This window comes from Anoplopoma fimbria, chromosome 3 (assembly GCF_027596085.1).
Source record: "Anoplopoma fimbria isolate UVic2021 breed Golden Eagle Sablefish chromosome 3, Afim_UVic_2022, whole genome shotgun sequence".
NCBI classification, from domain to species: domain Eukaryota; kingdom Metazoa; phylum Chordata; class Actinopteri; order Perciformes; family Anoplopomatidae; genus Anoplopoma; species Anoplopoma fimbria.
In genome coordinates, this window is record NC_072451.1 from 3,464,167 (window position 1) to 3,482,777 (window position 18,611).

An 18,611-nucleotide genomic window follows, 5' to 3' on the forward strand; every position below is an offset into this window, starting at 1 on the left:
AAAATCTAAAATCGCGCCCCAACAAACCATTTACTTTAACCAGATCACGTAAAATACATGAAATATATTGCCGTGGAATCAAGGCTACAGAGAGAAACATGTGAGAGGAGCAAAAGATTTGGTGAGATTTTGGTGTGATCACACAAAAATCCATCTGGTCAGAAAGGAAGGTTTCCAGCAGAAAATACACAAACTGAAACGTTCAAGCGAAGCTCGATTTCAAAATAACACGTTTTAAGTTCTGTCGTTGGTTGAAAACTGCATTTGAACTTCATTTTTATAGATGTATTTTTGTTTATATGTGTTAATATATATTAATAGGGATATTTGTGTCCATGTACAATATTTGTGTCCATTAAATTAAAAAAAAATTGAGGATACAAGTGTGCAAAAAGTCGTGCTGATATGTGCTGTTTTTTTTAATAAGGGCTGCGTATGAATTACTTTCTACAAAGTTCAATGGTTGGAATTAATCTTGACTGAAGAACTGACAGCCCGACTATGCTTTAACGTATCATATATCATAGTATGGTATTACTACAGTATTACTGTACACTGCTGGTGTTGGGTTACTTCAGTCATGGTGTCTATCACTGCTCAGCTCAACAAACAAACAGAAGAACAATCGATCAGACAGAGTTCAGAGCGGCCAATGGAAAAGCTTTTATGGTCTGAAAACCGTCTGAGTCTCCGTTGTGTTTAATCTATCACATTTCAAAAGGTTTCATTGATCTGGAAAAAAAAATCATAAAACACTGTAGTCACGCACTGCAAAGACCAGCGTCAGACCCGGCTAACAGCAGCCCTGACCTCTGACCTTTTCATCTGCTGGGTCAGTTAGGAAGGGAAGCTGGGAAATCCCCCCCCGAGCTTCTCAACAAGAGAGCCGTAGTGCAGCGAACAATCAGAGCGCCCTCGCTGGCCTTCCACGGGCGTTGGCGCTGCAGGGTGTGAGTAACGCTTTGGGGAGTTTCCTGTATGTGTGAACATGCATGACTCTGAGCTGCAGGCTGAACATAAGGCATGACTCAAATCTTCAAATCTCTGCATGGATATAACACAGTGAGACGTCTGGTTATCATGTTTATCAATACAAATATACAATGTGTCATGGTGATCAACGTTGAAATCAGTATTTGAATGCATTGTTTCTTGGTTCTAGTTAGGTTTAGTTAAAGATGGTGAAATACTAAGTTAGGTTTAGTTAAAGATGGTGAAATACTAAGTTAGGTTTAGTAAAGATGGTGAAATACTTAGTTAGGTTTAGTAAAGATGGTACTTAGTTAGGTTTAGTTAAAGATGGTGAAATACTTAGTTAGGTTTAGTAAAGATGGTGAAATACTTAGTTAGGTTTAGTAAAGATGGTGAAATACTTAGTTAGGTTTAGTTAGGTTTAAAGATTGAAATAGTTAGGTTTAATAAAGATGGTGAAATACTTAGTTAGGTTTAGTTAGGTTTAGTTAGGTTTAGTTAAAGATGGTGAAATACTAAGTTAGGTTTAATAAAGATGGTGAAATACTTAGTTAGGTTTAGTTAAAGATGGTGAAATACTAAGTTAGTTAGGATGGTTTAGTTAAAGATGGTGAAATACTTAGTTAGGTTTAGTTAAGTTTAGTTAGGTTTAGTTAAAGATGGTGAAATACTAAGTTAGGTTTAGTAAAGATGGTGAAATACTTTAGTTTAGATGTTTAGTTAGTTAAAAGATGGTGAAATACTTAGTTAGGTTTAGTTAAAGATTAAAAGATCTCACCACATTTTTCATGCACAGACTAACCGGGACTCAATTACTGCATTTAATAACTATTTGTACCATCTATTAATCTCATGATTAATTATCTCAATTCGTCATTTGCTCTATAAAATGTACAGAAATAGTCAAAAATGCCTTAAAAGGTACCAAAAACCCATGGTGACCTTCGAAAAACCGAATGATATTTAATTTATAATCAAACCAAAGAGACAAAAGCAGCAGATCCTCATAATTGCCAGTTATCAGGGAAATGACTTAATGGATGAATCAAAAGACCTGGAACAATTCATCAGTTAGTTGAGAAATTGTTCCAGCTCGACTGCTTCTGACTTTTTAAATAAATTAAATTAACTTTGACATTTTAAAAAGAGACACAAATGCCAAAGCAAAGAGCTAATTGTCTAAATATCACCTCTAAAAACCATGAATATTAAACATTTGGACACAAAAGAGTCTCTTTCTGTTAACGATACTGAAAATGACAAAGACCTGGAAGAATAAGAACGAAGAGCTCCTGACGTCAAGGACCAACAAACTGTGTCGCATGGAGCTTCAAAGCCTGACTCACCGTCTCATTTTAAACAGAAGGACTTCCCCTCAGACATGGATACTGTTTGATCTGATGTTTCCTCATTTCACTCCAAATTCTAAATAACTAATAATCTCCTCCGTCTGTGTTAACGTTAACATTAAAACTGTTGTTTAATTCCATGAAGTTTGGATTATTCAACAAAGGATTATGGGAGATCGGGTTGTTCTCGTGTGCATTTAAAAATGAGTCCATAATCCACTTCAGGTGAGAGTTTCCTCTCAGAAACACAACATACGTAGCTTCATCTGCAGCATGCTGGCCGCTACAGAGGAACACTTTCACTGAGCAGATGAAGAAAACCAACAAGAGAATTCTGACAACAAACTGCAGCTTCTGGATGCATTACACGAGCTGCCTTACCTGACTTATTTCAACCACTAGCCTCTGGAAGCAAAGAATCCAGGAAAAAGAAAACCAGGAAACCAGGAAAGAGCACAAAGACAAAGCTGAACCTCATTGGCGTTTGTTTTAATCTTAATCCAATACAGAGCTAATGTACTGCTTTGGTAGCTTCATACTTACTGACATTAACTTAAATATTTTTAATAAAAAGAAGTTAGGGATGCATGCAGGCTGATGTGAAAGCTAATTTATGATTAACATATTCACCAGTAGGGGGTGTAGCTGCTCGTGTGTTTCAGGACCTGTGTGTGTGTGTGTGTGTGTGTGTGTGTGTGTGTGTGTGTGTGTGTGTGTGTGTGTGTGTGTGTGTGTGTGTGTGTGTGTGTGTGTGTGTGTGTGTGTGTGTGTGTGTGTGTTGGACAGCTCCCGGTGCTGAAACCTCAGCATACTAGCAGACTAGAAACGGCAATATTTCATTATCACGAGTGAAAGGAAATGAAAAAAAAGCCATGAAATGACAGAAACAGAGCAGTTAAAACAAACACATGAACGCCTGCTCACAGTCAAGGAAACATCTGCTCACAGTCAAGGAAACATCTGCTCACAGTCAAGGAAACATCTGCAGAATAAACTGCAGAGAGTTTGGATTGTTATGATCAGGATCGAGCAAAAATATGAAGCAGAAACTGAGCAGAAATATGCATAAAAAAAACCAAAAAACAACAACAACAAAGCTGAGAGTTTCATTTAACACCAACGTGTCATCAGCATCCATGAAGCCTGGAGACACACGGCAACAAGTGGGGAAGCTTATGGAGAGACGCACTGATGGAACGGAAGAAGAAGAATAGTAAGGAGGTGGAGGAGGAGGAGAAGAGAGGGAGGAGGAAGGGGAGATGTAAGAGGATGAGGAGACTGATAAAGGAGAAAAAGGTTGAGGGAGAGGATGGAAGAGGAGAAATTAGGAGAGACGAGGAAGATAAAAAAAAAGAGGAAGATAGGAGAGGAGAGGAGGAGGAAGACAAAAAAAGAGGAAGATTGAGAAACTGGACAGGAGGAGCAGAGGATTAAAGGGAGGTGAAGGGTTATGAAGAAAGGAGAGGAGAGGAGGAGTGGAGAGCAGGATAGGAAGAAGAGTCTGGGAGAAGAAATGGGAGGAAGGTGGAGAAACTGGAAAAGAGGAGGAGAGGATTAGGGCGAGGCAAATGGTAATCAGGGAGGGAGACGAGGAGGTCAACAACGGAGAAGAAGAGGAGAGGAGAGATGGAAGGAGGAGATGTGGACAACAGGGACAAGGAGAAAGAAAGGATTAAAACTGAGAGAGTAAATGGGAGTAAGATAGAGAAACTGGGCAAGAGGAGGAGAGGATTAGGGGGAGGCAAAGGAGGGAGAAGAGGAGGGTGAAGAGGAGGTCAACGACAGGGAAGAAGGGGAGAGGAGAGGAAGATGGAGATTTAGAAGAAGAGGAGAAGAGGAGAGAGAATTGAGGAGAAAATAAGGGAAAGTATAGGAAGATAGAGAAAAGGGAAAAAGGAAGGGCGGAGAGGAAGAAAGGAGGAGAAGTAGATGAGGAAGGAAGAGAAAGAGAAAAAGGAGGTGTGGAGGTGTGGATGACAGGAAATAGAGAAGGAGCGTGATTGGAAAGAAGACAAGAAATTGGAGGAAGATGGAGAAACTGGAAAAGAGGAGCAGAGGATTAGGGGGAGGCAAATGGTAATGAGGGAGAAGAGGAGGTCAACAGGAGGGGAGAGGAAGGGGGAGATTGAGAAAAAGAGGAGGAGAAGAGAGAGAATTGTTGAGAAATGAGGAGAGTGGTGCAAGATGGAGAAAGAGGAAATATAGAAGAGTGGAGAGGAGAGGAGAGGAGAGAAGGGGAGAGAAAAAGGAGGAGAGGAGGTGTGGATGACAGGGAGATAGAGAAGGAGCGGGTTTAAAAAGAGAAGAAGTCTGAGAGAAGAAATGAGAGGAAGATGAGAAAACTGGAAAAGAGGAGCAGAGGTAATGAGGGAGAAGAGGAGGTCAAAAATGGAGAGGAAGAAGGAGATTGAGAAAAGGAGGAGGAGAAGAGTGATGGAGGTGGGGGAAGAAGATGGAAAAGAGGAGGATTTAGAGGTGAATAAAACAGAGGAGGAGAGAGGAGGTGTGGACGACAGGGAGATAGAGAAGGAGCGTGATTGGAAAGAAGACAAGAAATTGGAGGAAGATGGAGAAACTGGAAAAGAGGAGCAGAGGATTAGGGGGAGGCAAGAAATGAGGAGATTGAGAAAAGGAGGAGGAGAAGAGAGATTGAGATGGAGGTGGAGGTGGGGGAAGAAGATGGAAAAGAGGAGGATTTAGAGGTGAAAGGAGAGGAGGAGAGAGGAGGGAGGGGAGGAATGAGATGAAGAGAATGAGGGGAGGATGAAGGATGGGGGAAAGGAGCTAGTGGGGAGAGGAGCAGAGGATTTGGGGGAGGCAAATGGTAATGAGGGAGAAGAGGAGGTCAACAGGAGAGGAGAGGAGGAGGGGGAGATTGAGAAAAGGAGGAGAAGAGAAGAGAAGATGGAAAAGAGGAGGATTTAGGAGGTGGGGAGAGGAGCAGAGGATGGGGGAGGCAAATGAATGAGGGGGAGGATTTAGAGGGAGGAGAAAAGGAGGAGGAGGAGAAGAGATGGAGGTGGGGGAAGAAGATGGAAAACAGGATTTAGAGGTGAAAGGAGGAGAGGAGGTGTGGACGACAGGGAGATAGAGAAGGAGCGTGATTGGAAAGAAGACAAGAAATTGGAGGAAGATGGAGAAACTGGAAAAGAGGAGCAGAGGTTAAGGCAAGAAGGAGATGAGAAAAGAGAAGAGGAGGGAGGTGGGGGAAGAAGATGGAAAGAGGAAGATTTAGGAGATTGAGAAAAAGGAGGAGGAGAAGAGAGATTTAGGAGGTGGGGGAAGAAGATGGAAAAGAGGAGGAGGATTTAGAGGTGATAAAACAGAGGAGGAGAGAGGAGGTGAGGACGAAGGGGGGAGAAATGGAGATGAAGGAGAGGTAGAGGTGGGAGGCAAATGGTAGAGGGAGAAGAGGAGGTTGAAAAATGGAGGAGAAGAAGGAGATGGAGGTGGGGGAAGAAGATGGAAAGAGAGGATTTAGAGGTGAAAAGAGGAGAGGGAGGAGATGGTAATGAGGGGAGATGAGGATGGGGAGAAAGGAGCAAGAGGAGCAGAGGATTTGGGGGAGGCAAATGGTAATGAGAAGAGAGGAGGTCAACAGGAGGGAAGAAGGGGGAGATTGAGGAAAGGAGGAGGAGAAGAGAGATGGAGGTGGGGGAAGAAGATGGAAAAGAGGAGGATTTAGAGGTGAAAGAAGAGGAGGAGATGGGAAGGAGGGGAGGAATGAAGGATGGGGGAGAAAGGAGCTAGTGGGGAGAGGAGCAGAGGATTAGGGGGAGGCAAATGGTAATGAGGGAGAAGAGGAGGTCAAAATGGAGAGGAAGAGTGAGATTGAGAAAAATGAGGAGGAGGAGAAGAGAGATGGAGGTGGGGGAAGAAGATGGAAAAGAGGAGGATTTAGAGGTGAATAAAACAGAGGAGGAGAGAGGAAGGAGGTGAGGAATGAAGGATGGGGGAGAAAGGAGCTAGCGGGGAGAGGAGCAGAGGGTTAGGGGGAGGCAAATGGTAATGAGGGAGAAGAGGAGGTCAAAAATGGAGAGGAAGAAGGAGATGGAGGTGGGGGAAGAAGATGGAAAAGGGAGAGATAGAGAAGGAGCGTGATTGGAAGAAGGAGAGTGAGGAAAGGTGGAGGAGAAGAAAAGATTGGAGGATTTAGAAAGAAGACAAGAAATTGGAGGAAGATGGAGAAACTGGAAAAGAGGAGCAGAGGATTAGGGGGAGGCAAATGGTAATGAGGGAGAAGAGGAGGTCAAAAATGGAGAGGAAGAGGGAGATTGAGAAAAATGAGGAGGAGGAGAAGAGAGATGGAGGTGGGGGAAGAAGATGGAAAAGAGGAGGATTTAGAGGTGAACGGAGAGGAGGAGAGAGGAATGAGGGGAGGATGAAGGATGGGGGAGAAAGGAGCTAGCGGGGAGCCAGACAGGTGAGCGCTCACCTGGTTGGTAGACAGCGCTGCATTCTGGGAGATGAGCATCTGGACCAGGATGTGGAGCCCGGAGGTGAGCAGCCCCGCCATGATGGCCCAGGTGAGCGGCAGCGGCAGCATGCTGTAGGTGGCGAACAGCGTGAACAGCACGTAGCCCACCCCGTCCCCCAGCAGCCCGTAGCCCAGCCCGGCAGCCAGGATCTGCGTGGCCATGGCCACCCAGGTGACCACCCCACTGTACTGCAGGTAGCTGTGCGAGGTGGTGTCCTTCCTCACCACCACCAGGGCGCAGATCACCACCTCGATGCCCGTGAAGAACCCCAGCAGCGTGCCCTTGATGGGGTCCATCGGGGAGGAGGCCAGGGTCAGGTGCAGCACCAGCAAGGTGAGCTTGGTCACCACGTCCAAGATGTTCATCACCACCACGGATTTGCGCCTCTGGCCCAAGAAGTAGCGCTGGTAGAGGCGCTCCAGGTCCCGGGACTTGAAGGCGTTGCGCAGGGTGGGGAAGATGACGCCCCGGTAGGTGTAGCCCCAGTTCAGGAAGAAGTCCGAGTTACTGGGAGCGCAGTCGATCTGCAGGAAGCCCAGGTCGCTGCTGGCCCGCTCGGGGAACACCTTGGTTCCTCCGTTGTTGTGCCGGTCCCCCACCGAGGCGCGTCCGGAGGAGGACTGCTTCCGTGCGTCCTGGCTCGGGTCGTAAGGCTCGTCCGGCCCGATGCCCTTTACTCCACCTCCTCCACCTCCTGCTCCACCTCCACCTTCCTGCTCGTGGATGAAGCGCTGCTCGGTGATGTGCCGCACCGCGTTCTGCCACAGCAGCCGCTTGGGTCGTGCATTACCAGTACCACCAGTACCACCACCAGTACCACCACCAGTCCACCACCACCACCTCCTCCACCACTGCTGTTGCTGTTGTTGCTGCTGCTGCTCGGGGTCTTATTGATGGTGTACAGCTCCTCGCTGGCGCTGGAGCACCGGACCTCGGACAGCTCCATCACTGCTGTTATTGTGTCTCTGTGTGTGTGTGTGTGTGTGTGTGTGTGTGTGTGTGTGTGTGTGTGTGTGTGTGTGTGTGTGTGTGTGTGTTATATTATGACTCTCCCGTCTTGTGAGTTATCTCGACGTCCTCATGGTGCGCATTGAACCGGGCGGAGGTCATGGTTCCACTGGAGGAACCCAGCAGGTAGACCCGAGTCCCCGAGGGGTAGAAGCACCCTCTCTCTCTCTCTCTCTCTCTCTCTCTCTCTCTCTCTCTCTCTCTCTCTCTCTCCCGGGACTAACCGTGCGCCCTCACCCTCTCCTGCTCCATCACCGTGCCTCCTCCTCCTCCTGCGCGGAGCTGCGTCCAAGCGGCAGCTGGAGCCACCGTCCGCAGCATCAGGGAGAGCCAGTGTTAATAATACTAATACTAATAATGATAATAATGATGATAATGATGATAATAATGATGATAATAATAATGATATGAAACCCCTCCCTCCAAAATGGGTATGTGTCGCGTCGTTGGCACAGCCGGGTCTCACTGTGCCATCGTGTCTCCTTGTGGGAGAGAAGAAAGAAAAAAAAAAGAAAAATCAAATTAATTCCCGTTTTTTCTTTTCTGTCACCCCCCTCCTCCCCAAAAAATATAAAAAACAATATAAAAAAAGAGAAATCCGTTGCTGTCAGCAGAGGACGTGTGTACATCCCGTCACAGAACCCGGTTCCTCCTCCTCGTGTGGACTCGAGCCGGAGGATCCACGACTAGAACAAGGCAACTTGTTGTTGCTGCTGCTCGAGAGGATCACAGTCAAGTGCGAGAGAGAGCGACGCGTCAAAACCCTCCTCCTGCCTCTCCATCCAGAGAGGGGGGGAGAGAGGGGGGGGGGGGAGAGAGAGAGAGGGGGGGGGAGAGAGAGAGGGGGGGGGAGGAGAGAGAGAGAGAGGGGGGGGGGGGGGAGGGGGAGAGAGAGGGGGGGAGAGAGACCTGAGAGAGAGAGAGGAGAGAGAGAGGGAGAGAGGAGGGGAGGGAGAGAGAGAGAGGGGGGGAGAGAGACCTGAGAGAGAGAGGAGGGAGGGGGGGGGGGGGATGCAACACCTGAGAGAGAGAGAGGGAGAGAGAGAGAGGAGAGAGAGAGAGAGGGAGGGAGAGAGAGAGAGAGAGAGGGAGAGAGAGAGGGAGGGGGGAGAGAGAGAGGGGGGGGGATGCAACACCTGAGAGAGAGAGAGGGAGGGTTTGGGTTGGGGGGGGGGGAGAGAGAGAGAGAGGAGGGTTGTAGACGCACAGTGTCGCTCCGTCACATTACCTCTCACCACGCGAGGAGAAGCGGCTTGTGTCCGTGCAAAGTGTCCCAAAAAAAAAGAACTCCCCTCCTTCCTTCCTTCCTTCCTTTCTTCCTCCTCCTTCCTCCTCCTCTTCTTCCTCCTCCTCCTCCTCCTCGGTGTTTTCTAGCAGCAGCAGCAGCAGCAGCAGCCGCGTGGAGGAGCATGATGTGCAGGCTGCTCACCGAGAAGAGTCAGCCGGGCTCCTGTTTGACGTCACAGTCACTGTGTGTGTGTGTGTGTGTGTGTGTGTGTGTGTGTGTGTGTGTGTGTGTGTGTGTGTGTGTCCGTCTTCCCCATCCCACGCTCTCCTCCTCCTCCTCATCCCCCTCTCTCCTCTGACACTGCCTTACTTCACCTCCTCTTTCCATCTCCATGCCTCACAATGTGTTTCCCTTTCTTTTGTTCTGCTCTGGGAACATGATGAACATGATGAACATGATGAACATGATGAACATGATGAACATGATGGTTGAGACCAATAAGCAACAGTTGAAGTGTGTGGCTGTGGCGTAGTGGAGAGCAAGGTAGTTCTCCAATCAGAGGGTCGGTGGTTCGATACCCGGCTTCGGCAGTCGATGTGTCCTTGGGCAAGACACTTAACCCCAAGTTGCTCCTGAAGGCTTGCCATCGGTGTGGACTGGATGATGAATGTTAGTTAGAGTCTGATGGTGGCACCTTGCATGGTAGCCTGTCATCAGTGTGTGAATGGGTGAATGATATGTAACATACTACTGACTGTAAGTCGCTTTGGATAAAAGCGTCTGCTAAATGACTGTAATGTAATGTAATGAATTGCAGGTGAGTGACAGGAGGAGAACTCTGGTCAGATCTACCTGTTTCTCTCAGTCCATACAGCCAGCGTGACCGTATTACCGACTGCTTCTGCCAGCAGAGCAGAGCAGAGATAATATTTTAGCCTATTAGCAATATTCATTCATTTCTATAATAGTTGAGCCTAGAATATAAACAACATTTATATTCATCTCCCTAATAGTTTAGTCAACATTTATATTTAGCATCTCCCTAATAGTTTAGTCTATTAGCAACATTTCTCTTTCTTATAGTTTAGCCTGCAACGTTTCTCTATCTAATAGTTTAATGTGTTAGCAAGATTTCTCTAATAGTTCAGCCTATTAGCAACATTTATCTACATAAATTTATCTTATTAGCTATCTAATATTTAGTCTGTTAGCCTATTAGTTTAGTCTATTAGCAACTTTAATAGTTTATCTATTTTAGCATTCTCTATATCTTTAATAGTTTATCTTATTAGCAACGTTTCTCTATATATCTCTAATAGTTTAGCCTGCAACGTTTCTCTATATATCTCTAATAGTTTAGTCTATTAGCAACGTTTCTCTATATATCTTAATAGTTTAGTTTTAGCAAGCAACTTTCTCTATATATCTAATAGTTTAGTCTTTCTCTATATATCTTTAATAGTTTAGTCTATTAGCAACGTTTCTCTATATATCTTTAATAGTTTAGCCTATTAGCAACGTTTCTCTATATATCTTTAATAGTTTATCTTATTAGTAACGTTTCTCTATATATCTTTAATAGTTTATCTTATTAGCAACGTTTCTCTATATATCTTTAATAGTTTAGTCTATTAGCAACGTTTCTCTATATATCTTTAATAGTTTAGTCTGTTAGCAACGTTTCTCTATATATCTTTAGTCTATTAGCAACGTTTCTCTATATATCTTTAATAGTTTAGTCTATTAGCAACGTTTCTCTATATATCTTTAATAGTTTAGTCTATTAGCAACGTTTCTCTATATATCTCTAATAGTTTAGTCTATTAGCAACGTTTCTCTATATATCTTTAATAGTTTAGTCTATTAGCAACGTTTCTCTATATATCTCTAATGGTTTAGCCCATTAGGATGTAGAGCCTCTCATCAGTTGACCTTCTATGCTCTCTCTTAACATTCCCCAGACGTTCAGTCTAAAGTTTTCAGGCCAGTGAAGCTTTGGCTGCTGCACTACTTTCAATCTGTAACGTTGGTAATTGTTAACATGCTGGTTCAGTGTAAACAGCCGCGAGTAAGAGCGCTTAGTTTACTGACTGAAATGTTAATAATAACCTGATGGTGAATCTCAATCTAAATCCGAGGCCCTCACGTATCGATCACAAACGGTACACTTCAGATGAATCATGAAAGGAGGGCTCCCGGGGGACGCGTCCACCATCGCCCTCCACAGATCTCTGCTCACCGCCACACCCTGGGGGACTCTGGTTAAAGCCAGATTAATTCAGATTAATTCAGAGTGTCATCAAAATGTAGACAGAATATTGGAGAAGGAAATGTGCAGCTCTGGAGGAGGCTCCAGCTTCCCCCCCCTGTGTTGTCCCACTTTTGCTTCTATCCGAGAGAGAGAGAGAGACTGTGAGAGCTTGCTGCACTGGGATTAGCCGGGGTAAAATGATTCTCTCCTAAACCTTGAGGAGCTGCAAGAGGTCCTTATGAGGAGACGCAAACCCCCACTTTGACTCACGCATGGCTCCGGGCGAGAGGAAAGTTGCCTCATTGCTATTCAGTCTATTTTTACCTCTGTTTTCGTCTGCCGTGTCTCCACTCTATCTCCTTTTCTTTTCTTTTTTTTTCTGCTGAATCCCAGGAAAGGAGAATTACTGAAATCCTTTCCCCAAACTGAACCCCACTGACACTATCAAGCCACCAGTAAGAGCCGGCATATTATTCAACATGCCCTTTATTTGTCCTTGTAAACGGGGCGTCCTAACTGATAGGGGGGGGGGAATATTGAATTTGCAAATGTGCCGTTCCCTCTGAGCTTCAAAAAGGAAAGCTGCTCCAGAAAGAGACAACGTGCAGCGTACAGATGAAGCAAACACGTCTGCAGTTCATAATTAAATCTGTTTACAGAATAAATGAGTTGTCTAACTAATCGATTACATCACTGAGCTCATTGTCGTGTTAAACAGTTGCATATTTGAATTCAATTAAATTGTCTTTATTTGTGATTTTGGAAATGCCGGAAAGTGATCTTGTGGACACAACCAGGCAGTTTTTACATGATGCCATGAAGAATATCTGAATGAATCTAAATTTATTCAATCCACCAGTCTGACTTTATGGAAAACTTAAAGAGAATTGTACAAAAAGTCAATTTAGTGTAGATTTAAATCGTTTAAAGGTGTTTATACTCAACGCGCTGTTCTTGGCATCAATCCCCAAAATGTCACAGTGCGTACAAAGAAGAAGTGAGACCGGCATAATGCCATAAACTAACCTCCACTATGATGAGGAGGGATTGTAATTAACTCATAACTCATAACTCATAACTCATGGACTACTTCACTGATTTATACAAGCCCTGTAAAAAAATAAAAAAGCTTTATAAGCTTTTAAATGAAGTGAAAATCTCTGATTTGGCTGGCAAATAGTTATATACTAGTATAAACTAAGCTTGAGGACTTCTTGTGCACTCATTTCTGTTTAAAACAATGGACTTCAGATTATTCTTTCCTTATTCATAAGACATTTTAAAACATCTTGGCCATGTCAAATGTAAAACCGTGCCTCAGTGTTGCATTTCATCTTCACATCTCATGTTCATCACTTCAAAGGAGACCAAAGACAAACGGCATGTCTCTAACATCCATCCTCCACATTTCAAAAGCTTCGTTTATACTCTGGATATATGAAATGGGCTCTATGTCTTAAAGGTATTTGCTTTCTTTTTCTGGATCCTGTCAAAACAATTAAGCAGATTGCACGGCTTAATGTTCATTTAATTAAAATGTTATATGTATCAATTTAGAGTGAAATCCTTCATTTACTTTGTCCCAGTCACATTAACGGCTGCATACATTATTATCTGTGCGGCTCCCTACGGCCATCCATGTGCCAGGGCCGCCTCAGAGATTAAGCCGTTTGCTATCCCGCTCATTTCAGCTTGTCAGACCGCCTGACAGCTCATATTTCGAGGTTTCAATGGCCATATGACAGAAAAATGAAGGGCACGGCTCGCCCTCCCATTCACCAGAACGCAGCTTAACGACGGCGAGTGTGCACAGCAAGGACGAATGTGTTCTTTCAGCCGTCGCCAGACTGTGTGTGAAGGCTGCAGCGGGCCCTTCACTTTGCCGAGTGAAGGGTTGCCCCCGCGGCTAGCTGCAGAGCTAAAAGAAAAAAGGTCTTACCTTGAATAATGGAGCGAGACACGGGGAAGGTTTTTTAGCTCTGCAGGAGCTTCTATTCTCATTATTTGTCCCTGCTGGAGGTCACAACCTGCCAGGAGCTGGATGTTGTTTCTACTCAATTTTGAGGTTTTCAACCGTTATTCTATCAGTTATGGATCATATATACGCTCACAGCAGAAGAGTTTCTCATCTAGGAAAGATTTGCCCTAAATTGCAGGAAGGAGAACTCAATACCCCCAAAAATACCAAGACATGTGAGGAACATACTCCATTAACACTATTATATACAGTACCAGTCAAAGGTTTGGACACACCTTCTCATTCAATGGTTTTTCTTTCTTTTTTTTAATAAAAATTCTACATTTTAGATTATTATTGAAGACATCCAAACTATGAAGGAACACATATGGAATTATGTGGTAAACAAACAAATGCTCAACAAACCAGAATATGTTTTATATTTTACATTCTTCAAAGTAGTTGAATGAGAAGGTGTGTCCAAACTTTTGACTGCTACTGTATATATATATATATATATATATATATATAAACTTTGACTGGTACTGTATATATACTTATATTTCAGTAAAAGCAACACAAGGATTTACTGAAAGGACTGGACTGGCCATTTGGAAGATCAGGAAGACTCCAGATTACTTAGTGGTGACACGCTGATATACAAACTGAGGAGGCAGGTGTCATCAGCTTCTTCTTCTACTACAAAAACTGTATTATTGTTAAAATGACTGCCAAAAATATCTTCTCCATATCAAAGTCACGGGCAGAATTTCAGTTCCAGTGCGTCCCCAGTGGGCGCTGTGAGGAAAACTGATATTTCTGTGTTACTGGTGTGAATCTGAAGCGCCAGCAGAGACAGACGGTAGAGATGATGTCATCTGGAGCGGCTCCACATAACGGCGAATAATGAAGAACTGCTCTGAGATCAGGCAGCCAGGGTGATTTTACTGGGATGATTCACCACTGGAACCCCCCCCACAATCAAATCAAACTCAGAATAAGAGACATCCAACAAATTCCACATGAGTCAGCCACAAGTTAATCTGTTTATTATTATTATTATTATTATTATTATTATTATTATTATAAAAATAAAACAGCCCATTCTAACTCACACATCGTCAAATACGGCAGCTTAAAAACAATGAGGCTCTAGGTGGCCGTAGTTATGGCGGGAGAAAAGAATGGAAGTCAGGTGACGTATCATAAAGAGCTACAAAGTCTGAGTGGATGGATGGGCGAAACAAACACAGGACTTTCACCTAGTAGGCAGGTGATCGAGTCTTATGTGGCACCAAAAGTCAACTTTGACTTTAAACAAGACTATGTCACTTACATAGTGGATTAGTTATGAAGGTTCAGTAGGTTACATAACGTACTGTAGTTAAGTAGGTTGATTAATGTAGTCTATTTAACAACAGACAAACACAGGACTTTCACCCAGTAGGCCAGTATTCGTGTCCTGTTTGACAGCAAAAGTCCAAAACATATTATATAACATTACTACTTTGCTTACGTAATGTAGCGTAGTGACGTAGGTTACGTAGGTTACGTTATGTAGCCTATGCATATACAGACAAACACAGTACTTTCAACCAGGAGGCCGGTGTTCGTGTCCTGTGTGACACCAACTTACACAGGCTACATTACATAACATACATAACTACGCTACATTATGCAACCTACGTAACTATGCTACATGATGTTAGCAAAGTAGTATTGTTATGTAACTTATAAGAAGACCCCAAAAGTCAATGTTGGCTTAAAAATAAATCAGCGTTAACACGTAGCTTACATACCGTAGCTTTATTATGTAGGCTACGTAACATAGCCTACTTAACTACCTAAAATACGTATTTTAACCCAAACAACAATCTTTTTTCCTAACCTTACCAGGTTGTTTCCAGTGAAATCAGGAAATTTATTTTGAAAGACAGAGCAGAAATGGCGTGTTTTAATGCGGCCAAATTAACAATATAGTTGTTCTCATTGACAATTCTTTTCAGATTCTTTTTTCTTTTCGTTAGCTGGTTGGAGGTTGAAGTCACCTCTTTGTGTGACTATCCACTGTGGTTCAGTAAAGAAACACTGTGAAGGAAACCAATGCCCACTGGTAACTCTTAATTGTTATCAGCTGGCAGCTGTCCATTAATTGGACAGTATAACTGGACATGTCCCGGGGGATTTGTTCCCTGTGTCATCCATTACAAATACAGGACAGTCCTTACATGATCAAAATACAAATACAATTCAAAACCATGACCAAAGAATACACTGAGGGGACTTGGTTTTCACAATAAGTAAAGATATGAAGGAAGTGTTGGTTTGAAGACTTCAATCACCTTGAAAAGTCAAGTTTTTTTAATTGATAAAATAAAAAAGAGCTCTTGTTATACGTCATTAAACTGTCAGCTTTCATCTTTGCCTCGTCCTTTATTAGCAATAAAACAAGTCAACATCATTAGCGGGTTGGCGTTTCGCTCCCTGTCTTCATCTGTCTTCTGTCTTCATGTCCCAAGCGTCCTTGAGCGAGACTCTGAACCTTAACATGCTCCCTCGGCGCCTCACAGCAGCTCGCTGCTCCTAAATGCTGAGGATATGGTTTATGTGAGGATTTCCACACAATGGCCCATAATTAACAATACAAATTTTCTCTCATCAGACTGCAATCAACTGCCTTGAAGGTCATTCACCACTTCATTTGTAAAACTGCTACAGCAACCCTTACGTTTCATACTTCACCACTTACTATTTCCTTCCCGCATAATGATTTATTCCAAGTTACTTATTTGTTTTTTGTTCAAAGTGTGTTGTTGTTTAATTAACATGAGTAATAACCTTATTAATTCCTCTGGCAGGCGGGTTTCTGGTCCATTTCCCTCACTGAAGACAAGGTCTCAGAGGGTTTTCTTTTATCACCAGGATATCAGAGTCTTCATTTGAGTAGAAACATGTCAGTTAATTTATATATATATACGTATATATATATATAAATAAAGCAGTAGGTGATGTCACCTACTGGTTTGTGGACTGACGTTATGATAATTTGTTGACGTTAATTAAGTCACGGCCATCTTGGACCTGTCAATCACAGTAAGCCAGCCTCCACTTTATTGTCTATTTGAATCAAAATGGTACATCATTTACTAAATGAACATCACGTTTTATTGTAGAAGACTTGAAACTTGAAACAAGGGAATAAATCAAGAGAGAAGTAGAGTCATTTTCTCATAGACTTCTATACAACCAGAGGAGTCGCCCCCTGATGGACACTAGAGAGAATGCAGCTTTAAGACATGAAGTATTGGCCTCACTTGGCAGAACCAAAACTGTGTGTGCTTGTGTGGTATTTATACTTCATGGTTCATGATTAGCTGGAAAACAAACAAAATCCTTTTGTGTGATATCTACAAATTATGGCACATTATTTTGTAAGTAGAGGTAGGAATGCTGGATGAGTCCAGCGTGCTGAGAAACAAACTGTTTTGTCATTTTGGTATGAGCACTTGCTTAGCAGAAACCACACAACAATAATGTAACTTTGACGTTAAATTGATTTTTAAACTCACATGGAATCTGGGGACGAGTTATAGTTTGTTATATAAGTGAAATGGTTCTCTAAAGCTCACATCAAGCCTGATTTGAGTTGGCTTGTTTTAGGGTTATATTTTGCTTTCCAAACATGTTGATTATGACATCTTTAATACGCCTTTTCTGTGATTAAAGGGATGTGTTAATCACTTTCTCCAGCTCATTCACTTTAATTCAGCTCCAATAAGAGCAAACCGTGATTGTACTGGCCTGCTGCCAGGTGTTAATGTAGGACTGGAGGAGGGAGTGTAAAAGCTCACTCTTTTTCAGTTGTATAAATGTTAATAACAAGACAGATAAATGCTCCTCGGTGCTCTGCAACAAAACAGACTTTCATTGAGCCCAGTTGGTGGAAACTCAGTCTGACTCCAGAGGATTAGCGCTCATCAGTGGATGGAACAAAGAGAAGCAGCAGAAGAAAAGAAGTCTTGCTTCATTTTGCTTCTGTGCAGAGTTGACTGACTTTGAATCTGGGTCAAACACGAAAACCAAGACTCCTTATGACCCCGACTGGGAAATAAATACTTCAGATTAAGGTCACAGTAACTCCGTGAGGATGAAACGAGGACAAGCGTCGGCTCATTTGATCAGACGGAGAATCGACAGACATGATGGACTGCAAAGGAACCTGAATTGAATTCCTTTTTTTTCGTTTGTAATGTTGTTAGCGTGTTACCAGACCTCTGAAACAGCCAAGCTAATCAGAAGCTGGTTGGTTATGTAAAATTATGAAAATGTATTTTAAAATATAAAAATACAATGAATACAAGGTGTTTTTGCTTGTAATTAGTAAAAAGATAAATTTAAGAGATAAGGTGTACTATTTAAAGACATAAAACAAAATTTAAATTAGCTGGGAAAACTTTATTTGTGCTATATTTCACTAGTAAATGGGAGTGCTGTGTCATAAAATATCTGTAATGCTCTTAAGTAGTATTTTCTCATGTTGTCTTCATACAAGCCCTGTAAAGAAAGAAGTGTGAAATGTATTTTTAAGAAGTTTGAATATCTTGTAAAAAAAAAAAGATGTGGCTGCAAAATATTTAGTCACATGTAGATTTTTAAGAACTCTGGTTTCTAGAGTATTTAAAAACGAATTGTCCATCTTTGTAAAATCTCAGACATGTTCATGCTTTCATCAGTGAACTTTTTTTGACAGTCATGTCTGATAAGCTCGGATTACATGCAGCGAGCTCCACTTTACAATAATTCTTAACAAAGAAAACTATGATGTTAAAATTAAATATTGGTTTTGCTTTAACGCCAGTTTTGGCTTTTGAAAATACAGACTATACCATATTCTGCATGACATATATATAAAAAAAACATAAGATAAGATGCTGGGTTGTTGACAGACCCGTTTGGACGTAGGGCTGCGCTCTCTGCTTGTGTTTTAACATTTCATATCTAATGTTAGCGAAACACATTTTAATCCTGCTCTCAACATTTCTTTAATATTAATCTGCAACTTAAAATTCTTTGTGAAACAACTAGAAACATGACAAAAGATTTATTTTAGTTTTTCATTTATTTAGTTTAAAGAAATCTTCCTCTTAGCCTTATTTTGTCAGGACATGCCTGTGTATGTTATTACTCAAAAATCCCAATAAGATGGTTATAGATTGATTGATTGATAAAGATTGATCTTAAAGACCTGTGCAGCCAAACGTTTATTTTTTTTCCACAAGTACATTCAGTTAACTTAGCTGCAGTTTTATCTGAGGGGTCAGAGGCAGGCTGGGAAATCTACTGGAGTCTAATCTTCATGCATTGCACC

The 18,611-nt window shown here is 42.6% G+C and overlaps 1 protein-coding gene across 1 annotated transcript in view; it reads right to left on the reverse strand.

The window, feature by feature from the left end:
• The window catches only part of adcy8 (adenylate cyclase 8 (brain)), an 86,482-nt gene extending 78,737 nt beyond the window's left edge, over window positions 1-7,745 (reverse strand). Inside the window, exons 1-2 of the mRNA XM_054624367.1 lie at window positions 7,669-7,745; window positions 6,757-7,591 (exon numbers count right to left, since the gene is read on the reverse strand). Of these exons, the coding sequence (XP_054480342.1) occupies window positions 6,757-7,591; window positions 7,669-7,745 (912 nt within the window). The remainder of the gene's footprint in view (window positions 1-6,756; window positions 7,592-7,668) is intronic.
• Between the last annotated feature and the right edge of the window lie 10,866 nt (window positions 7,746-18,611).